This window comes from Procambarus clarkii, chromosome 41 (assembly GCF_040958095.1).
Source record: "Procambarus clarkii isolate CNS0578487 chromosome 41, FALCON_Pclarkii_2.0, whole genome shotgun sequence".
Taxonomy (NCBI): Eukaryota; Metazoa; Arthropoda; class Malacostraca; order Decapoda; family Cambaridae; genus Procambarus; species Procambarus clarkii.
In genome coordinates this window covers 25895981-25917903 of record NC_091190.1, presented here as the reverse complement: position 1 = coordinate 25917903, position 21923 = coordinate 25895981, and the positions used below count along the sequence as shown (strand labels likewise).

General features: G+C 45.6%; 1 protein-coding gene across 1 annotated transcript in view; it reads left to right on the top strand.

The window, feature by feature from the left end:
- The window catches only part of LOC123761167 (larval cuticle protein A2B), an 8009-nt gene extending 7291 nt beyond the window's left edge, over positions 1 to 718 (top strand). Inside the window, exon 4 of the mRNA XM_045747110.2 lies at positions 1 to 718. This exon is cut by the window's left edge and continues 28 nt beyond it. Coding sequence (XP_045603066.1) covers positions 1 to 113 — 113 coding nt within the window. The 3' untranslated portion in view covers positions 114 to 718.
- Positions 719 to 21923: the final 21205 nt, after the last annotated feature.

The following is a 21923-nucleotide window of genomic DNA, read 5'->3' as shown; positions in this document are numbered from 1 at the left end:
GGTTCCAAGCGGACGTCCAGTACTACGGCCAGGCCCAGTACCCCAGCCAGTACTCTCCTCCCGTCACCTACCGGCCCCAGTACGGATACCAGCCGGCACCCTCCTACCACTAGCGGAACCTTACTACTACTAGGAGAACCCTCATACTACTAGCAGAACCCTTCTACCACTAGCAGAACCCTTCTACCACTAGCAGAACCCTTCTACCACTAGCAGAACCATCCTGCCACTAGTATAATCATCCAAAGACTCGTAGAGCCGTCCTACCACTTGTAGAACCATCCTACCATTTGTAGAACAATCCTACCACTAGCAGAACTATCCTGCCACTAGCAAAAGCATCCTATCACTAGCAGAACCCTTCTACCAGTAGCAGAACCATCCTGCCACTAGCAGAACCATCCTACCACTTGTAGAACCATCCTACCACTTGCAGAACCATCCTACCACTTGTAGAACCATCCTACCACTTGTAGAACCATCCTACCACTTGTAGAACCATCCTACCACTTGTAGAACCATCCTACCACTTGCAGAACCATCCTGCCACTTGTAGAACCATCCTACCACTTGCAGAACCATCCTACCACTTGTAGAACCATCCTACCACTTGTAGAACCATCCTACCACTTGTAGAACCATCCTACCACTAGGACAATCCAGCTGTCACTAGGATAATCATCCTAACACAATATGCTCCATCTTCCTCTGTAATATATGTAGACAATCACGAATATTAAAGTTACATAATTATACAGTAAGAGTTATTTCCCCTCAGTGTAACAAGGGTGTTTCCCCTCACTCACCCTGCCTCTCCCACCTCCACCCTGCCTCTCCCACCTCCACCCTGCCTCTCCCAGCTCCACCCTGCCTCTCCCAGCTCCACCCTGCCTCTCCCAGCTCCACCCTGCCTCTCCCACCTCCATCCTGCCTCTCCCAGCTCCACCCTGCCTCTCCCACCTCCATCCTGCCTCTCCCACCGCCACCCTGCCTCTCCCACCTCCACCCTGCCTCTCCCACCTTCACCCTGCCTCTCCCACCTCCACCCTGCCTCTCCCACCTTCACCCTGCCTCTCCCACCTCCATCCTGCCTCTCCCACCTCCACCCTGCCTCTCCCAGCTCCACCCTGCCTCTCCCACCTCCACCCTGCCTCTCCCACCTCCATCCTGCCTCTCCCAGCTCCACCCTGCCTCTCCCAGCTCCACCCTGCCTCTCCCAGCTCCACCCTACCTCTCCCACCTCCACCCTGCCTCTCCCACCTCCACCCTGCCTCTCCCACCTCCACCCTGCCTCTCCCACCTCCACCCTGCCTCTCCCACCTCCACCCTGCCTCTCCCAGCTCCACCCTGCCTCTCCCACCTCCACCCTGCCTCTCCCACCTCCACCCTGCCTCTCCCAGCTCCACCCTGCCTCTCCCACCTCCACCCTGCCTCTCCCACCTCCACCCTGCCTCTCCCAGCTCCACCCTGCCTCTCCCACCTCCACCCTGCCTCTCCCACCTCCATCCTGCCTCTCCCAGCTCCACCCTGCCTCTCCCACCTCCACCCTGCCTCTCCCACCTCCACCCTGCCTCTCCCAGCTCCACCCTGCCTCTCCCACCTCCACCCTGCCTCTCCCACCTCCACCCTGCCTCTCCCACCTCCACCCTGCCTCTCCCAGCTCCACCCTGCCTCTCCCAGCTCCACCCTGCCTCTCCCAGCTCCACCCTACCTCTCCCACCTTCACCCTGCCTCTCCCACCTCCACCTTACCTTTCCCACCCCTCAGCCGCTCTCTCACCTTACCTCACCCCTCACTTTACCTCACCCTACCCTTCCACCCCCTCACACTACAGAGTAAGGCATGCCTTACTCTGTAAAGCAGAGTAAGGTAAGGAATAAGGCTTACCCTCCCCTGCTCACCGATAGGTAAGTACTGGTAGGTAAGTAGTGAAAGTTAAGTGCTGATAAGTATACCTGGAGTATATACGTGGAGTATACTTGGAGTATATATATACCTGGAACTAAGAACACGCGCCTGGCTTTAGAACAAGAACATCACCAATTAAGAACAAGTACAAACATATTTCTTGCAATGATTATGTCTTGAAGCGAAATTTAGAACAGTTTGTGCCATATTAAAACAAATCCACATTTCCAATAGAGGTGGACGGGGGTGGGGGGTGGGAGGGGATCGAACCGGCGTATACAGAGGTCAACAAGACACCAATAAAACACCCACTTGTGTCACGACCCATTTTGCCAGCACAAACAGTCGACTTCACCTGACTTGGAGTGTTTCAATGCTGTCCCAGGAGTTAAATTGGATTTGCTTTTTGTTTTTAAACAAAAGTACTTTTGAGAGTTTGTCCAGGTACGAGTCAACAAAAGCATCTCCTTTGCTATATAAAAATGGCGGAGGAAAATGTTGAAAAAAATGTATTTCGAAATATTTGTCCTTGAATAGTCAGTCGGGTGGCTGAGGACTAGGCTAGGAGGAATAGTCAGTCGGGTGGCTGAGGACTAGGCTAGGAGGAATAGTCAGTCGGGTGGCTGAGGACTAGGCTAGGAGGAATAGTCAGTCGGGTGGCTGAGGACTAGGCTAGGAGGAATAGTCAGTCGGGTGGCTGAGGACTAGGCTAGGAGGAATAGTCAGTCGGGTGGCTGAGGACTAGGCTAGGAGGAATAGTCAGTCGGGTGGCTGAGGACTAGGCTAGGAGGAATAGTCAGTCGGGTGGCTGAGGACTAGGCTAGGAGAGCACCACCCTACTCTCTCTCTTGTCCCAGCACTATAACAATATAATTAACTTGGCAAAATTATTCAGTAAATTATATTTAAATAATGTAATCACACCATCCTTGACCAATAATTACAATTATTGACTGTTTAACACGATGGTGATCTTGGTTATCTTGAGAGGATTTCAGGGCTTAGCATCCCCGCGGCCCGGTTCTCGACCAGGCCTCCTTTTTGTTACACACCCCCAGGAAGCAGCCGTAGCAGCTAACTCCCAGGTACCTATTTACTGCTAGGTAACAGGGGGCATCAGGGTGAAAGAAACATTTTGCCCATTTGTCTCCGCCACCATCGGGGATCGAACCCAGAACCTCAGGACTACGAATCCGCAGCGCTGTCCACTCAGCTGTCAGGCGATCCTAACATGTTTTCAATGCTCAATTATTCTTTGCTAATTATATGTGGATGTGTGAGTAATCCAGCAGTGTTTGTTTTATGTGAAAATAATGTGGAATGTTAAATTTCCGACCAAAAAACGCGGAACATTTTCATACGCCCAGAATACGTTGTTTCCAAATGTTCGGGGCATTAACCACTGCGGAAACATGAACAAATTAACATAATTTACCGATTTATATCTTTGGGTTAAATTTTATGGCTACCTTTCACATGTAAATAATTGTATTATGCATTTTCTCTCCCTGTTGCCACCCCCGGTCTCTCCTCTCTCTCCTCTCTCCTCTTACTCCTGTTTCTCCTCCACCCCTGTGGCTTTAGCACACGTACCTGTGGAAGAGAGAAAAAATAACTTTAGTATAAAACAAATTAAATGGGATAATATTCAATTTTTAATTTGAATGCACACCTGAGTGTGTATTAACACTGCCAACATGCACACACACACACACACACACATGCGACTCCTATACGCGCACACCTGAAAACAGGCAGGTGTGTCAGGGAACACTGAGGCGGATGTACCATTCAGGAAGAAGTCAAGGGTCTTAGTGAAAGAAGAGCTATTAGAACAGGCATGTCAGAAAGAACCTTTATTGAGTCTTAGAGTCGTAAATAAGTGGAAAAGACTAAACGAGGAAGTTGTCGAAGCCAATTCGAAGCTTATTATGGAAATACGAAAAAGAGTCACTGTGTTGGACTTACGATGGTCGAAAGGCGGGGCTTAAGAGTTGATGCCTGATGCTGCAAGCTCAGCTAGGTGAGTACATGACCACACCGGCCCATCCCTGGTAGCCATTCTATGTTACACATAGTCACAAAAAGTACTATCTAAACAGGAGGATGGGCTGGCCACACACACACACACACACACTCACACACACGTCATTATATTAAGGACTAAGTTACCAGGAGACCAAAAGGGCGAGACACGGGAGTATTGACTAAGGTTTTAAACGCGTTTTTGTGCACATTTTGCGCAAACAAGATGACGGACGACGGAGTTCTGATGTAGTGTCGACGACGGATATAACGAGTATATCTGCTATAGCTGAGGATATACACTCGTGTATACTTTTAATATAAGATTTAATACTTTAATAAGATTTAATACTCGTGACGTCACGTATCAGAATTCATACATGTTATCTTGCGATTACCTTGAGATGATTTCGGGGCTTAGCGTCCCCCCAGCCCGGTCCTCGACCAGGCCTCCTTTTTGTTACACATCCCCAGGAGGCAGCCCGTAGCAGCTGTCTAATTTCCAGGTATATATTTACTGCTAGGTAAAAAGAGACATCAAGGTGAAAGAAACTCTGCTCATTTGTTTCCGCCTCCACCGGGGATTGAACCCGGAACCATAGGACTACGAATCCCGAGCTCTGTCCACTCAGCCGTCAGCCCCCCCCCCCCCCTAGAATAGGTGGGTTTAGGCCAAAGAAGTGAAGACACTCCAACTCTAATGATCCACGTCCAATATGCTTGTCGACTTTTTTTTTTTATTATTATTTTCTACCACAGACGTGGCCACACATTAACAATGCTAACCAGCATATATACATTTTCTTGTCCTCCATGGATAGGGTTAGAGATGCGTTAAACATATAGTTCAAGGGTTTATTGAACACTCAACCACAGAAGGTGATTCGGTGCTTTAAAAATGCAAAGCTAACCTACATACGTAAATACATAGATACGCTGATTTACGTCTGTCCTACATAAAGTGTTCGATGTGTCCTTTACTTAGTGTCATTAATGTGCATTTACAAAGGTGAAATGTAATTCTGATCAGCTTCCATATATATTTTATACACATACATATACATACACATGCGTATATATACATACATATATACACACATGCTCCAAGGAGTGCCGGACCAACCGGGCTGTGGTGGGTATGTGGGCCTTCGGGCCGCTCCAAGCAACAGCCTGGTGGACCAAACTCTCACAAGTCAAGCCTGGCCTCGGGCCGGGCTTGGGGAGTAGAACTCCTCCCAGAACCCCATCAACCAGGTATCAACCAGGTATCACATACATTTGTCTCTTTTACTCTGACAGGGTGAGATAGCTGATAAAGAAACTAGTGTGCAATTAAGCACTTAATCACTGAAGATGATTAAGATGCTTTTACAAGCTCGGGTTATATAGTTACATCACATACATACATTGTATAGTTGATACATTACAGGGTCAATCTTGGGTACAAGTCCAATATATCATCAAGTGTTCCAGTACTCATATAGTAATTACACAGTTCAGCATACCTTAGCCCAGGAGGGCAAAAGTCAGTCAGTATGGGACATTCTACAATATAATGTTCAAGAGAGTGCATGTTTTCTCTTTCACAAAGTTGACACATTGTGTACTCGACATTTGGGTTTTGAGAAAGCTGCCAGATATGTCTATATCCCATGCGTATTCTGGCCACTATAACATCACATTGTTGGGTTCTTGTTCTATTAGTCCCATATGTGAATGTCTCCTCACGATATCTATCATAATATTTAATGCTACAACTTTCAGGTCTTTGAGAATTTGTTAGGTCGGTGAGATCTTCATTAGATATTTGTTTAAATGTCGACTGTTGAAAGGAATATTATATAGGAGATTTAAATATGCTTCTCTAAGACGGCATTTTGAAAAACAACAAAGAGGCGATCTTCAAATTAAAAAGTCTATCCGTAAGTAACGATTTTGTTAAGACTTGTTCCACTAAGCACCAGGTGCTGGCCCCGGGAGACACTCTGGACACCATAGTTACTGCCTAGTAAATTACCTTCCTCTAAACATTTCCCTCAAACATTTCGTCACACCTGTTGTACACAGGTGTGTTCCCCACCTGAACACTTGTACAGGTGAACACACACACACACATATATATATATATTATATATATATATATATATATATATATATATATATATATATATATATATATATATATATATATATATATATATATATAACAATTGCTCTACCGACTGAACTGCAGAGCTAGCCACAATAAGGAAGGATTTCATCCTGACCAAACTTAGCCTAAGCGTTTTCGAGGCTCCTATTACTTTGGTGAAGGAAATGTTACTATCCACGATATTGTGGCTGAATATAATTTATATATAATATATAGCAATGCAATAAAATATAATTAATAATAAAAAACAAGAGTAGGTAGGAGAGGAAAAGATTAAAGTGTTCGGTGAAAACCCACAGGGTCTTCTCTGAATGCTCTTTGCTTTCTTCTTCGAAGCTATGGGTCCCTACAATTGCACCTGTGGTGGGTACTCCTATTCTATACTTATATATACCTATATATTTACTTGGAACATCCGAAATTCGAGCTCGGGGTCTGAAAAATACGATTGGCCAACCAACCATAGTTGTATCATAGTGAGACAACCTTTAGTACCACAGTGTATAAGGGTCAAGACCGCAAGTGAGGGCAGTAGAGTATAGTCTGCTGATGCCCTAAGCCACCGCACTGCCCTACCCACCTCCCCGCTGACAGTGGGGGCGGTCGCCCTTGCATAATATTAAATATATCGCTGCAAACACAAAGCCTCACCATAACGTTATTTTTACGGTGTAACAATGACGTTGGTGCAACGTTGTGTAGCAGTGCACTCACGGTGTCAATATTTGTGGTGTGCAAACTGCAGGTTGCTATGGAAAATTTTCTCATGACAATATCCGAAGTTGAGAAAAATGTAGTGTGAAATTTTTTATCCCGTCCTCCTGAAATGATACTTACTATGAACCACCTTTTTCATACGTTTTTTTATAACCACCCAATTAAACCACTTTTTGTACCATTAATTTTATAGAGTCCGTAAAAAAGAGCTAAAAATCAAATTTAAATATTCCTAGAATATATATTTAATGTATTAGGCATAAGAGAGCGTGCATTAGAGTTGCTAGGAAAGCTTAGGTTTGGTCTTATATTTATATTGCTGTTAAATAAAAAAAAATTCTGGTTTGTCCAGTTTCATTAATATGTCAACATTCTGGTGGCCCATCAGTACATATTGGTACTTTCCACCAGTTACTGTGAGTACCTTCATTGCAGGAGAATAGGCTGGAAAGGTTATTAAATTAGCTGCAAACACTTTTTTTTAAGTAAATACCACAACAACCTTGTGGCTCAATGGTAGCTTGATCGCCACACACTTATCCAGCGATTTCGGCCGGGTTCGAGACCTGGACAGGGAGAGTCGAATGGATATTGGTCCTTAACTGTTCACCCAGCAGTAATTGAGGTCCTGATTTTTAATTATATTCACTAGAGACGCCTTTTCTAAACCCTGATAGTGTGATGTATAATGTAGTGAATGGTGTTCTATTTGCGAATTTGTGCATGGGTTACTATTTAATATAACGTCCTTGATGATGCACACCTAAAACCTGACGTCTACTGTATGTTGATGTCATCTTCATGTAGCGCCGCCATCTTGCTACAGCTTACAGAAGCTTAAGCGTGACATTTCAGGGTTAGTGTGACTTACGAGCTAAATAGTGACGGTAAGTTGTCTTTCCTAGATGTAACAGTCTCGGAAAGGAATGGAGGCTTTCACACTGCGGTCCATGCTAAAGGAACCTATGTGTGTGGGTTGATGCCAGCAGTGGCGGTGTTCTGGCGGATACTCTTATTGGCGAGGCCGATGCCAAGCGCTCTCACACAGCTCCAGTTGGAAGCAGGTTGAGGAGGACTCGTCAACCTTACAGTTGAGCAAGACAAGTCCTTGTCAGTAATGGAAACTCTAAGGACTATTGACATTAAAAGGAAGGTGAACCGTCTTGCTATTTTTGATAATGAGGACAACAGAATTTGTCCTACTTATTAACCTCTTCTAAAGGACTTCCCGTCTACGGCCTCACAAGACGGAGGAAATAGGCCAGAAAGACATAATCAACAAAATCGTGACACCTACTAACACTAACCTAAAGAAAAGCTCACTATATACAATAGAAATTAGACTTACAACTTGCGCATAGAAAAACTCTTGCGACTTCAAACGAAAATACTTGAAAGAAACGAATGTCGTCCATGTCATGCCTTTACATGTTCACTTGGGGACTGTCAACCCCAATGTTCTTAAAATATTGGCAAGACGACATCTTTTTCAAAGAGCTTAACAATGCACAAAACACCACAACCCTCATTAGGATCATATCACTGAAACACACAACCAGACCATCATCAGAGATCTCCTGATCAACAACAACAACATACTAGATACAATGGCAATACATTAGACATAGCCAAGGCACAACATATCAAGTACACTCATCCATCTATTAACAGTCAGCTTACAATAACGTACATACTACCATTCTACAGACCAAGATAAAACAGTCAGCTCACACCACACATACCACCACAGTAGACATGAGAATGGAATATATAACTGGAACATATATTTGTAACCACTTCCCATCTGCCTCCGAAGACGTTGAGAGCTTCAACGGAACGCATTTAGATCAATTAAATTGTAAAATGAACTTTGGAGTGATAATTGTTCAAATTTCTTCCCAAGTAAGAAACACCAGAGAAACTGAACTATGTGCTAGTATCATTAATCATACTCTTTTGGTCATATTCAATAACATATTTCTACATGACTACTTCCAAAACGCACTCACATACACAAGAGGCATACCCGGCTGCGCCCGGGTCTCCCCCTTCGCCATTCCATCCTCTCTCCCAATCTCCCTCCTCTCTAGTTCCCTACCCTCTCCTTCCCTGTCCTCCTCTCTTCCCATCTTACGAGTACTTCCTTCATCACCTTCCATCCTAACATTTAAAATGTTAGATGAATCTTCGTAAAGATAGAATTTTGTTATGTAGCGAGATTAGATATTAGTGAAATCTGACATTTAGTGTAAAGAGAGGGCATGGGACTCTACCTAGACCTTCCTTTGTACATCCCGTAACCCAGACCATTCACCCTGCAAAGTTCCGGGAGGCTGGCCCCAAGCGCCAGACCGCCTACTTTGCACAAACATACATTCTTTCTTACAGATATATATCACATTGCCTTGAACATTGCATATCATCACAATGTGACCTCACTGCAAGAGTGCTTGAAGGCATTATGTGAAGGGTGGTGCAACACCCCCCCCCCCCCTCAAGCACTGAACACGTGACCTTACAATCATACAGGTAAGGGCTGCGAGGTGTAATTTCCAGACAACAATCCCTACAGTTGCGCAAGAGAGCCGCTAGGGGGCCGTCTGGGTGGTTACGTCTCTTATTTATGGCCAATCAACCGTGACCTCTAACAAGAGACTGGTAAATACGAGACAATGGGTGTGGTTGGCCCCACCCAAACAACATGGGTCCTCAAGCAGAGTGGTCTACGTCCTTGACTCACAAGCGAGGGGCCTCGGGTCTATCCCCGGTCGGTAGATAGACGCATGGTCACTTTTACTTTCACCTGATGGTTCTATCCATACAGCAGTTAAATATATAAATAGTAATTAGGCACTTGTGTGTAGGATGGGGGGGGGGGTGGAGTGGCATTCTGAGGAAGGTCCCAGTTGTTGACCTCAGGACGACCTCAGTAAGCCTAAGGAAAGACTTCCCGTCACTGACAACGGTAATTATATGCTGGTTAACAGTGCAATTTGCCATCATAAAAACACTTAAATCATCCTATTCAAATAAGTTCTTAATAACTCGCTGCACAATAAGTGTTGTAATGGATCCATAACCTCGTGGCAGGATAAACTAGAAACCCAAAATATCTTTAAAGTCAAAATCTAAAAATTTACATAAATCCGTCTAATCCACATGGCGATAAGGTAATTATGAGAAGAGCTAAGCAGATATAAGCACTTGGAAGGGATATGAGATAGACTAAGATCTGGCATATGAAGAGACAACCCGTACCTCAACCTGTCCTCTTAAAAATAACGTCGCTTTTGGCCGTTTACCCGTATGGCCGAAAGTGGACATAATTTAAAAATGAAAAAAATGAAGATAAATTTGGGATTTTTTTTTCAACAACAGTAAGTTAACGGTCCCCTGATAGGTGGGCAGGAAATTCTCATAAAGTTTCAAAACGTTATGAAAAACGTTAATTAAAAGTTTCCTCTTCTAACCTTACCGAGTAGGCCGGACGACTCAAACAGAAAACGGGACAGTGCGTCACTTTTGTGAGTCGATTTCCTTTCAAATTACGTCCAAATTTGGCCATAGTGAGCATACGAGCCAAAAGTGACGTAATTTTTAAGAAGACCGGTTGTATAAATCCCTTAAGGCCATAAACTATATACTAAAAATCATAGCGGCTCGCCAAACTGACGTCATGTTCCGTTTTCTATCCGCAGGTCCTCGGTGAGGTTCGGTTCGGGCACTTTAGTACATCAGTTTAGTGACGTTGAACCACCTGTACCCTTGGGGATCGAACACTGACCTGTAAGAGGCAAGGCCTTCAAGTGGATGGGACCCCCACATGACTAATGTTGAATGCACCCTACCCCAGTAAGATTCATTCCCCCCAATATTGAAGAATATTGAGGGGAATGAATACCCCCCCCCCCCCAATATTGAAGGATAAAGAATGAACCTACCCCAGTAGTGAAGAATGAACTCTACCCCAATACTGAAGAAGAACCCTAACCCCAACAGTGAAGAATGAACCCTAACCCCCAACAGTGAAGACTGAACCCTAACCCCCAACAGTGATGACTGGACGTTCCACAACCCCACAAAAGTCACACAATAGCCCATTACCAATAAACAGTGGGATGGATGGAGCTCCCTGGGCGTTGGACGTGTTGACCAAACTGGAGTCTCCACAACACATCCTCGTCGTAATATTTAGACAATAATTGCTTTAAGTTGGTTGACGTTGAGTGACGTGTCTGGGAGAAGACAAATAGTAACTTGAAATATATTAATATGAAAAGTTAAGGAATGAGGATTTTTTCTCATCACTTTTTACCGAATACTACACGTATGGATTTTTAATTTCCCCTCACGCCTGAATGCCATTGCCACCGTGGAAACATGAATATATATATAACCTTTTGAATTAGGTTTATACTAACGGCACGATTTCTAACGAGAGTAAACAGACGGGAATATATATAGGGATCTGTGGCGTCAGATGAAAGGTAGCGTGTCCAACTGTCTCTGTCTTGCCCAGGGACTTAACCTGGGTTCCTCAGTTGTGAGCCGAGGACGTAGTCCACTCTGCTATAAGACCCATAGGAGCCATTTTCAAGGCAGTTTTCAAGTCATTAATATTAACATGGAACGAGATTGTAAGAGATAAATAGTTTATGAGCACCAGAGCTCACAAACAACTGATCAGCCACTCACAAACAACTGATCAACTATTCACAATCAACCGATCAACCACTCACAAACAACCGATCAGCCGCCACTCACAAACAACTGATCAACTACTCACAAACAACCGATCAGCCACTCACAAACAACCGATCAGCCACTCACAAACAACTGATCAACTACTCACAAACAACTGATCAACTACTCACAAACAACTGATCAACTACTCACAAACAACTGATCAACTACTCACAAACAACCGATCAGCCACTCACAAACAACTGATCAGCCACTCACAAACAACTGATCAGCCACTCACAAACAACTGATCAGCCACTCACAAACAACTGATCAGCCACTCACAAACAACTGATCAACTACTCACAAACAACCGATCAGCCACTCACAAACAACTGATCAACTACTCACAAACAACTGATCAACTACTCACAAACAACTGATCAACTACTCACAAACAACTGATCAACTACTCACAAACAACCGATCAGCCACTCACAAACAACTGATCAGCCACTCACAAACAACTGATCAGCCACTCACAAACAACTGATCAACTACTCACAAACAACTGATCAACTACTCACAAACAACTGATCAACTACTCACAAACAACTGATCAACTACTCACAAACAACTGATCAACTACTCACAAACAACTGATCAACTACTCACAAACAACTGATCAACTACTCACAAACAACTGATCAACTACTCACAAACAACTGATCAACTACTCACAAACAACTGATCAACTACTCACAAACAACTGATCAACTACTCACAAACAACTGATCAACTACTCACAAACAACCGATCAGCCACTCACAAACAACTGATCAGCCACTCACAAACAACTGATCAGCCACTCACAAACAACTGATCAACTACTCACAAACAACTGATCAACTACTCACAAACAACCGATCAGCCACTCACAAACAACTGATCAGCCACTCACAAACAACTGATCAGCCACTCACAAACAACTGATCAGCCACTCACAAACAACTGATCAGCCACTCACAAACAACTGATCAACTACTCACAAACAACCGATCAGCCACTCACAAACAACTGATCAACTACTCACAAACAACTGATCAACTACTCACAAACAACTGATCAACTACTCACAAACAACTGATCAACTACTCACAAACAACCGATCAGCCACTCACAAACAACTGATCAGCCACTCACAAACAACTGATCAGCCACTCACAAACAACTGATCAATTACTCACAAACAACTGATCAACTACTCACAAACAACTGATCAGCCACTCACAAACAACTGATCAGCCACTCACAAACAACTGATCAACTACTCACAAACAACTGATCAACTACTCACAAACAACTGATCAACTACTCACAAACAACTGATCAACTACTCACAAACAACTGATCAACTACTCACAAACAACTGATCAACTACTCACAAACAACTGATCAACTACTCACAAACAACTGATCAACTACTCACAAACAACTGATCAACTACTCACAAACAACTGATCAACTACTCACAAACAACTGATCAACTACTCACAAACAACTGATCAACTACTCACAAACAACTGATCAACTACTCACAAACAACTGATCAACTACTCACAAACAACTGATCAACTACTCACAAACAACTGATCAACTACTCACAAACAACTGATCAACTACTCACAAACAACTGATCAACTACTCACAAAAACACTCACAAGAACAAAAACGTAACCCCCCCCCCCACGTGAAGGTCTCACTAACAACAATAAAAAGACGAGCAATTACCGCCAGGCCTAAAGTGATCAACAGGTGAACAATGTGCTTGGCATGCCAGATACTCAAAAAATAAAGTCAGTCCGTCCTCTGTGTTCGCCACTCCGTAAGGAATGTAACTGTTTTCCCTAACCAGGAGATTACGAACTACAGCAACCCACTTAACCACAGGATCCTGAGTGTGAGTGAGTGAGTGTACTCACCTAGTTATACTCATCTAGTTGTGCTTGAGGGGGTTGAGCTCTGGCTCTTTGGTTCCGCCTCTCAAATGTCACTCAACTATTGTACAGGTTCCTGAGTCTATCTACATTTGAAACTGTGTATGGAGTCAGCCTCCACCACGTCACTTCCTAATGCATTCCATTTTTCAACTACTCTGACACTAAAAATAATCTTTCTAATGTGTCTATGGTTCATTTGGGCACGCAATTTCCACCTGTGTCCCCTAGTACGTGTGCTCCTTGTGTTAAATAACCTGTCTTTATCTACCTTATCGATTCCTTTGAGAATCTTGTATGTGGTGATCATGTTCCCACTAATTCTTCTGTCTTCCAACGACGTGAGGTTTAGTGCCCATAGTCTCTCCTCGTAGCTCATACCAGTGCGGGTACTAGTCTGGTGGCAAACCTTTGAACCTTTTCCAGTTTAGTCTTATGCTTGACTAGATATGGACTCCATGCTGGAATTGCATACTCCAGGATTGGTCTGACATGTGGGGTATACAAAGTTCTGAATGATTCCTTACATAAGTTTCTAAGGAAACTTGTGTAATGCGGACTTATGCTCTTACACAAGTCTGTGTATGTACTCACCTAATTGTGCTTGCGGGGGTTGAGCTCTGGCACTTTGGTCCCGCCTCTCAACCGTCAATCAACTGGTGTACAGATTCCTGAGCCTATTGGGCTCTATCATATCTACATTTGAAACTGTGAATGGAGTCAGCCTCCACCACATCACTTCCTAATGCATTCCATTTGCTAACTACTCTGACACTGAAAAAGTTCTTTCTAACGTCTCTGTGGCTCATTTGGGTACTCAGCTTCCACCTGTGTCCCCTTGTTCGCGTCCCACCAGTGTTGAAAAGTTCGTCCTTGTTTACCCGGTCGATTCCCCTGAGGATTTTGTAGGTTGAGATTTTGTAGGTTGTGATCATGTGTGTGTGTGTTTGTGTGTGTATTCACCTAGTTGTGCTTTCGGGGGTTGAGCACTGCTCTTTCAGCCCGCGCCTCAACTGTCAATCAATCAATTGTTACTAACTATTTTTGTCACACACACACACACACCTCCCATAGGAATCAGTCCGTAACAGCTGTCTAACTCCCAGGTACCTATTTACTGCTAGGTAACAGGAGCATCAGGGTGAAAGAAACTTTGCCCATCTGTTTCCGCCGGCGCCCGGGATCGAACCGGGACCATGGGATTACGAGTCCCAAGCGCTGTCCATTCAGCCACGTCCCCCTGACTGTGTGTGTACTCACCTAGTTGTACTCACCTAGTTGTGTTTGCGGGGGTTGAGCTCTGGCTCTTTGGTCCCGCCTCTCAACCGTCAATCAACTGGTGTACAGATTCCTGAGCCTATTGGGCTCTATCATATCTACACTTGAAACTGTGTATGGAGTCAGCCTCCACCACATCACTTCCTAATGTATTCCATTTGTGTGTGTGTGTGTGTGTGTGTGTGTGTGTGTGTGTGTGTGTGTGTGTGTGTGTGTGTGTGTGCGCGCGCGCGCGCGTTACAACATGAAACACTGACTTACAATAGGGTACACTTAAATTTGATAAAATATCTAATCAATTATTGGTTCACAAACAAGATAAACATTGACAAAAGTTGAATTCACAACGAAAATAAAAAACTTGAACAGGAGTTCCCGCTTCTAACTTTGTCCCACAAAATGTCCAGCATCCCTTCCCCCCCCCCTCCACCTCCACTGCTCCTCCCCCTCCCCCCTCCTCCAACATGAAGTGTTTTTCTCCTAAAACTTGTAAGACATTGTTAGCGCCGTGGTGACGAGGAAAATACTTTACCTGGAGTATACCAGGAGTATACCTGGAGTATACCTGAAATAGGTTCTGAGAGTTCTTGTCTTGTGAGAGCTCGGTCCTGAAGGGTGTTGCCATTAACGACATTTGGTACGTAAACATTCGTACGTTAACCTTGGTACGTAAACTCGAATGTTGTGTACGCAATCAACCAATCCGCGAATGCAACGTATTAGTAAAAATAAGAGGACCGTAATACTGAACCTTTCTATGCATAGGCCTCGATAGGGTAGGTGGGTTGCTTGGGTTTGTACGTGTCTGGTTAGGTAAAACTATTTTCTTTTTTCTTTTTTTACGGAGTGACAAATGACGAGAACTGGCCGGGTCTCCAGGCTGACTTTCCACTACACATCACTCACCGCTACACATCACTCACCGCTACACATCACTCACCGCTACACATCACTCACCGCTACACATCACTCACCGCTACACATCACTCACCGCTACACATCACTCACCCGCCAGGGTCTACGACCTCAAGGACTGGCCCCACGAGAGCTGGGAGACCAGGAAAGATGGACGCTTTGCGAGTCTCCGTCATGACACTGAAAGCTTGCTGAAGGCCGCCAAGGTCTTTGATCACCTGCACAGCAAGAACATGTTTGCTGACAGGTTTATGGATTCTTCAGTCACCCAATAATTTATTATTTATATAATGATTCTTAAATAAATACTATTCTTATAGGTTGCTTTTTATGTTAACAAACGATGTGTGTGTGTGTGTGTACATTTACTAGTTGTGTCTGCATGACCGAGCTGTGACGGGATCCGTCAATCCCGTGGTTTTATGGAGGTGTGTCTAGTGGGATGCAGCGCCTGCTGTGGCTGTGAAGTCCAACCCGAGAACGGCAGTCCCGACCGCAGCGAGTGCAGATAAACGCCGAGGCGGTTGCGTCTGCCACTGGCCGAGACTTCTTCTGAAGTCTCTTTTCCTCCGCCTGCCTCTTCAGTTCGCCCTCGAATTGCTGGATTCCCTTCTGCACTCTGCAACTCCAGGCAGATCTGTCCGCAGCTGCTGCCTCCCAAGTGTTGATGTAGACGATCAGCTGCTTGAGGTCGCGTTTGGAGACGTCTTTGAAACATAGCCGGAGTCTTCCTGTGGGCCTCTTTCTTGATGCCAGTTCTCCATATATAAGAGGTCCTTCGGCATCCATCTTCCATTCGTGTGACATGTCTTAGCCATCGCATGCGTCTCTGTTTCACGAGAATGAACATTGAAGGGATTCCTGTTCTTTCGAGCACTGTGATGTTTGTGACGTGGTCTCTCCACGTGATGTCAAGGATGCGTCTCGATCAGGTTCTGCATGTGAAAGGTACTGAGTCGTCTCTCCTGGCGAGAGCGCAGGGTCCAGGATTCCGAGCCGTAGAGAAATGTACTCACCACACATGCCATGTATACTTGTGCCTTGGTGTGCACTGTCCGTTTGACATTTTCCCAGACGCACTTTGTGAGCCTGGCCAGTGTTGATACGGCCTTCCCGATATGCCTGCTGAGCTCAGTGTCCAGGGAAAGGGTGGCTGAGATTATGACCCCAGGTACACAAACTCGTGGACCGCCTCCAGTACGTAGTCTGTTATGTTTGAACAGGGTAACTCATTGACGTCTTGTCCAATCACCTGTGTCTTCTTCAGGCTGTTGTCAGGCCGAATGTGGAGCAGGCTGCGGCAAAGCAGTTGAGTAGCTGCTGCAGACCTTTTGTTGTGTGTATGGTGATCGGTGCATCGTCGGTGAAGAGGAAGTCCCTGGGGAGTTTCATTCGTACTTTCGTCTTTGCTCGGAGCCTGGATAGATTGAAGAGCTTTCTATCAGATCTTGTACGGAGATAGATGCCTTCTGTGGTTGTTCCAAATGCATGCTTGACGAGGCTCGCGAAGATGCCGAACAGGGTTGGAGCAAGAACGCATCTCTGTTTAACACCACTGCTAATGCTGAAAGGTTCAGAAGTTGAGCCGTCGTATGCAACTGTACCCTTCATGTCCTCATGAAACGATCGTATTATGCTGAGTATTGTGGGTGGGCAGCCAATTTTGGCCAAGATCTTGAAGGTGGTGAAGGGTAGGGAAGGTGGTGAAGGGTAGTGAAGTTCGAGAAGGGTAGGGAAGGTTGTGAAGGATAGTGATCTATCCCTGCTCATGAGATCTTCGGAGAGACCCGGTGTCGTGGTCCTTACATTCCACGTTCCCAGTTTGAGAGCTGGGTTACTCTGTGTTTGTTTTCTTTTGCCTGGTGAATGGGTGATGATCCGCTTGTTGGATTGTGGCCTAAGCCCCACGCACCCAGTGGAGCAGGCGGACCGTGGCGGGACAGCACCTTATAGGCTGGGGGCTGCCCAGCTTGTGATGGGCTGTGGCTGTCCGATGAAATCTGATGATTTTTCCCAAATGAGTGGTAGGCTTATCACCGGTAACTGTCACTTCCCGTTTCGAAGCTAGACACTCCAGCGTCGCCAAGGCGACGCTAGAGTGTCCTTATCAGGCCACAGGCCTGGGTAGTAGTTATGGAGAACCGGCTGTTACCCATGCAGCAGATCCACCCTTTCCACGCCACCGATGTGGTCCAAGGGAAGGGCAGGCACCGATACGCCTGGCACCAGTCTCGTCGCAGGAGTTGCCAGAATGTAACTGTAAACAACTACAAACCGCCTTAGAGACTCCGAATCTGGAATTGTTCTCGGGGTTGACTCCCAAAGCCTTTCCCATGAGTGGGTTTGACCGCAAGACAATGGAGGTTTGAATTCGGGGTTTTCCTTTCCCTAGACGAGCTGCCTTCCCAGGCTGACGAGGTATCCCCATCTCTGCTGTCAAAACTGTATTGGTCCAAACACTCAGATCTGATAGGAAAGAAACTACTGACTCCCAACGATCTGAAAGTACTAGTATAAAAAGCTATGATTTGTTCAGATCTGAAACCTATGTCTATGGGCAGCACAAAATGTCCACTAGACTGTGCGACACAGCGGTTGCCAGGATCAGGTTGGGTTACCGTTACCTGTGGCAGGTGGCTGCAGGTGACGGATCTCCTAATCCTGAGCACTCTAGTTGCAAACTCTGTGAGCAGGAACTACGGCACAATCTCCCACACTACATCACCGAATGCCCAGTTATTAGACCTTTCAGACCAGTTGGCATGAGGTACCTGGAGCTTTGCAATTACTTTATTCACTCTCGTATTCTTAAAGATATCCTCACAGTGTACCCAAAATTTGCCAGTGCAGGCTACTAAACATATGGCCCTGTGTGACTAACCATCCTGCGAGATGGGGACTTTTATTACCACTGCTACCATATTCAATCTTGTGTTGATGATATCCTCAAAATGCTTCCGGAGTCTGCCAGTGCAGACTGCCTATCACATGCCTTTGTATGACTAACCATCCTGTGTGATGGAGATTTTATAGCATCATGTAATTAGCTTTTTTGACACACTGTACTCCACTTCATATAGTCTAGGGTAGCTGCACTAATGCAGATGTACCTAATGTATTAATAAAAAAACAGAAAAAAAAGAGTCCCATAATAAATATCATTGGTAAGAGCTCCGCTACCAGGCGCTGGAACAGATGGTGTGGAAGTAACAGGAGCAGAGGTCTGCTTCACCAGTAAATGTTCTCACATTCTCACCACAAAATTCCCTTTCTTCGGCATGCAGCTCTCTCTCTCTGCCCATCCTCTTGGACTGGTCGGCACAGTCTCGCTTCTTGCAGACCAGAGCTCGATCCCCTAATGCATCAACTTTTTGGGTATTTTCCTCTCACGCCGCCGGCTTGTCCTCATATTTCTTCAGAGTGCATTATAGTCACAATTAGCACATCACTCCAGATTATTACAGTTACCCATCGGCTACTATTCTCTCTCATTGTGAGACGTGTTATGTTACATCTGGTCCCTTGTTACGGCCTCTCACTCCTGCCTAAGCACAATTTCCGCCTCACGCGTTACTCGCCTCATTACGCAACTTGCACTGGTCGGTAGAACGAAGATCTCGCTTCTTGCAAAGTCGTCGTTCGATTCCCGATGGTCCAAGTGGCCTGGCACCGTTCCTTTCCTCCCCCATCATCATAGCCCATGCAGCTCCTTGTTCTCACATCCCAGCTCCTTGTCCTCACATCCCAGCTCCTTGAGGTTACCTTGAGGTGCTTCCGGGGCTTAGCGTCCCCGCGGCCCGGTCGTCGGCCAGGCCTCCAACTCATATCCAGGACCAGCTCAAGGACCAGCTCCTTGTCCTCACATCCCAGCTCCTTGTCCTCACATCCCAGCTCCTTGTCCACGTAGCCCTTCTAAGTGCTCTATAACCATATTGAGTCAACACTTTCCCCTGACAATTACCTTACCTAAGGTGCTGGAGAGTAACCAGCAGACTGTGGCCAGAACGACCCACTTCCCAGTCACTCGCCGCCGCCTCCTCGACCACCTGTCTAAGCTCCTCCACTTTGCGGTACTTCACAAGACTTCCTGCTCGCCTTCCTCTTCCTTCTCGACTCTTGTGTAACGTGTACTTTCGTTTTCCTTAATTACCAGTCGGTATAGCCTCGCTTAATTTTGCAGGTCGGCGTTCAATCCCCGACCGTCCAAGTTGTTGGGTACCATTCCTTCCCCTCTGTCCCATCCCAAATCCTTATCCTGACTCCCTTCCGAGTGCTATATAGTCGTAATGGCTTGACGCTTTCCCCTGATAATTCCCTCACTCCCCTAGATATGGAAAGTCTAGCAATGCTTGTTGTCTACTTAGGAAGCCTCATAGGCTTATCTCGGCCTCCATAGGCCAATCATTAACCTTCCACAGGATGCGATCCACTACAGTTTTATAACTCCAGGAGATATTTACTGCTAGGTGAACAGAAGCATTATGTGAAGGGAAGACTGCCCAAATGTCTCGCTCATTTAGGGGGGGGGTCGATTTCTGGGTCAATCATTGGTATCGGTCTAGTACCAGAGCTGAGAGGTTTAAATTACCAAGAAAGATTATGGGGAATTAAACCTCGCGTCCCTGGGAAAACAAGAGGGAGAAGAAACGTCCCCTGGGAGACAGCATCACCAGCACCTATAAAATTCTCAGAGGAATTGACAGGGGCGGATAGGGAAAGGGAGCTATCAGGAGAAATCGCCAAGCCAGAAAGACTATATAGCATTTGGATATGATCAGGATAAGGATTTGGGATGGGACTGGAGAAAGGAATGATGCCCAACCGGTCAACTCCGACCTGCATGAAGCGAGACCGTCGCTCTACCGTCAGGAGCAAGTGGCTGGGTGGACGGTAGACAGGGAGGGCAAAGACTAACTAGTCAACAAGGGTGGAACTGGCACAAGGGGACACAGTTGGAAACATAATACCCAAATGAGCCCCAGAGACATTACAAAGAACTTTTTCTTTCTAATGTAGTGTATGTCAGCAAATAGACATTAGAAAGAACTTTTTCTAATGTCTATTTTTTTTAAGAGCACCTAGACACCTAAGAAGTAGACAACGACGGGACGATAATCCAAGGTTAGTGTCACACAAGTCAGGCACAGACCGTTCTCAATATTTGCCACTCCGTAAAAAAATACAACTGTTTTGCCAAACCAGATCCACAGTAACTCACCTAACCTATCCTATCGAGATCGATGCATATAAAACATCAGTGTTACGGTGCTTCACCTTACGGGCTCACCATAGCCCGTGCTACATTGACATTTCGTTCTGAGTAGCTAAATCTAAAACAACAAACGGTGCTTTACCCTTTAACTTTTACCACGGCACCATAGAGAGGTGGGAATTGCTGCATGGGTAACAGCTTCTCCTCTGTATCAACCTACAGGTTCTTCTCTGTATCAACCCAGGTTGTATCAACCTACAACTAATGCCTTTCAAAACGGTAATGAAGAACAAACACATATTGATAACTATGCCTCTTCAGCGCAAGTAGAGCTAACTGCCATTGTTATGGCATTAAGATTTCTTGAAAGGAAAGAGAGAACTGGATAAGCACCTCCAAAGGATACCTGATCAACCAGGCTGTGACTCATACGTCAGGCTGCGAGCAGCCGCGTCTAACAGCCTGGTTGATCAGTCCAGCAACCAGGAGGCCTGGTCGACGACCGGGCCGCGGGGACACTAAGCCCCGGAAGCACCTCAAGGTAGCCTCAAGGTAGGTAGGTACAGAGGGCTTTGCGCCCTGGAGAGGCCTCTCCAGACCAACAACCAGAGTGCAACACCATAGTCTCCTGAGACTGATGGATGCCTGATAATACGTCGCATTGTTAAAGGAGTGGAGGACTCCGTAACAAGGGCGTAGTAAGGAGTCGTGCACCTACTCCCGAAGTGATATGAAAAGACTTGAACACATACAAAATGAAGCCCTGGCAATCATTCTTGGAGTCCCAAGAACTGCCAAAACATCTTATCTGCGAGAGTTGTCGTCCCTCCTCAGTGTTAAAAGCAGAATTAGGAAACTGAATGCTAAGCTTGCAGTGCAGATATCCAAAGATCCCCCATTACAATGTCACTGCCAAGAAAAAAACAGTTCTGTACCACTTACTGGGGAAATAGGAAAAGCAACAAATGACATCAGCGATCAGTCTGCTACCTAGAAGAACTTCACCTGCTTGAGCAAGCCCGTGAGCTCCTGCCTG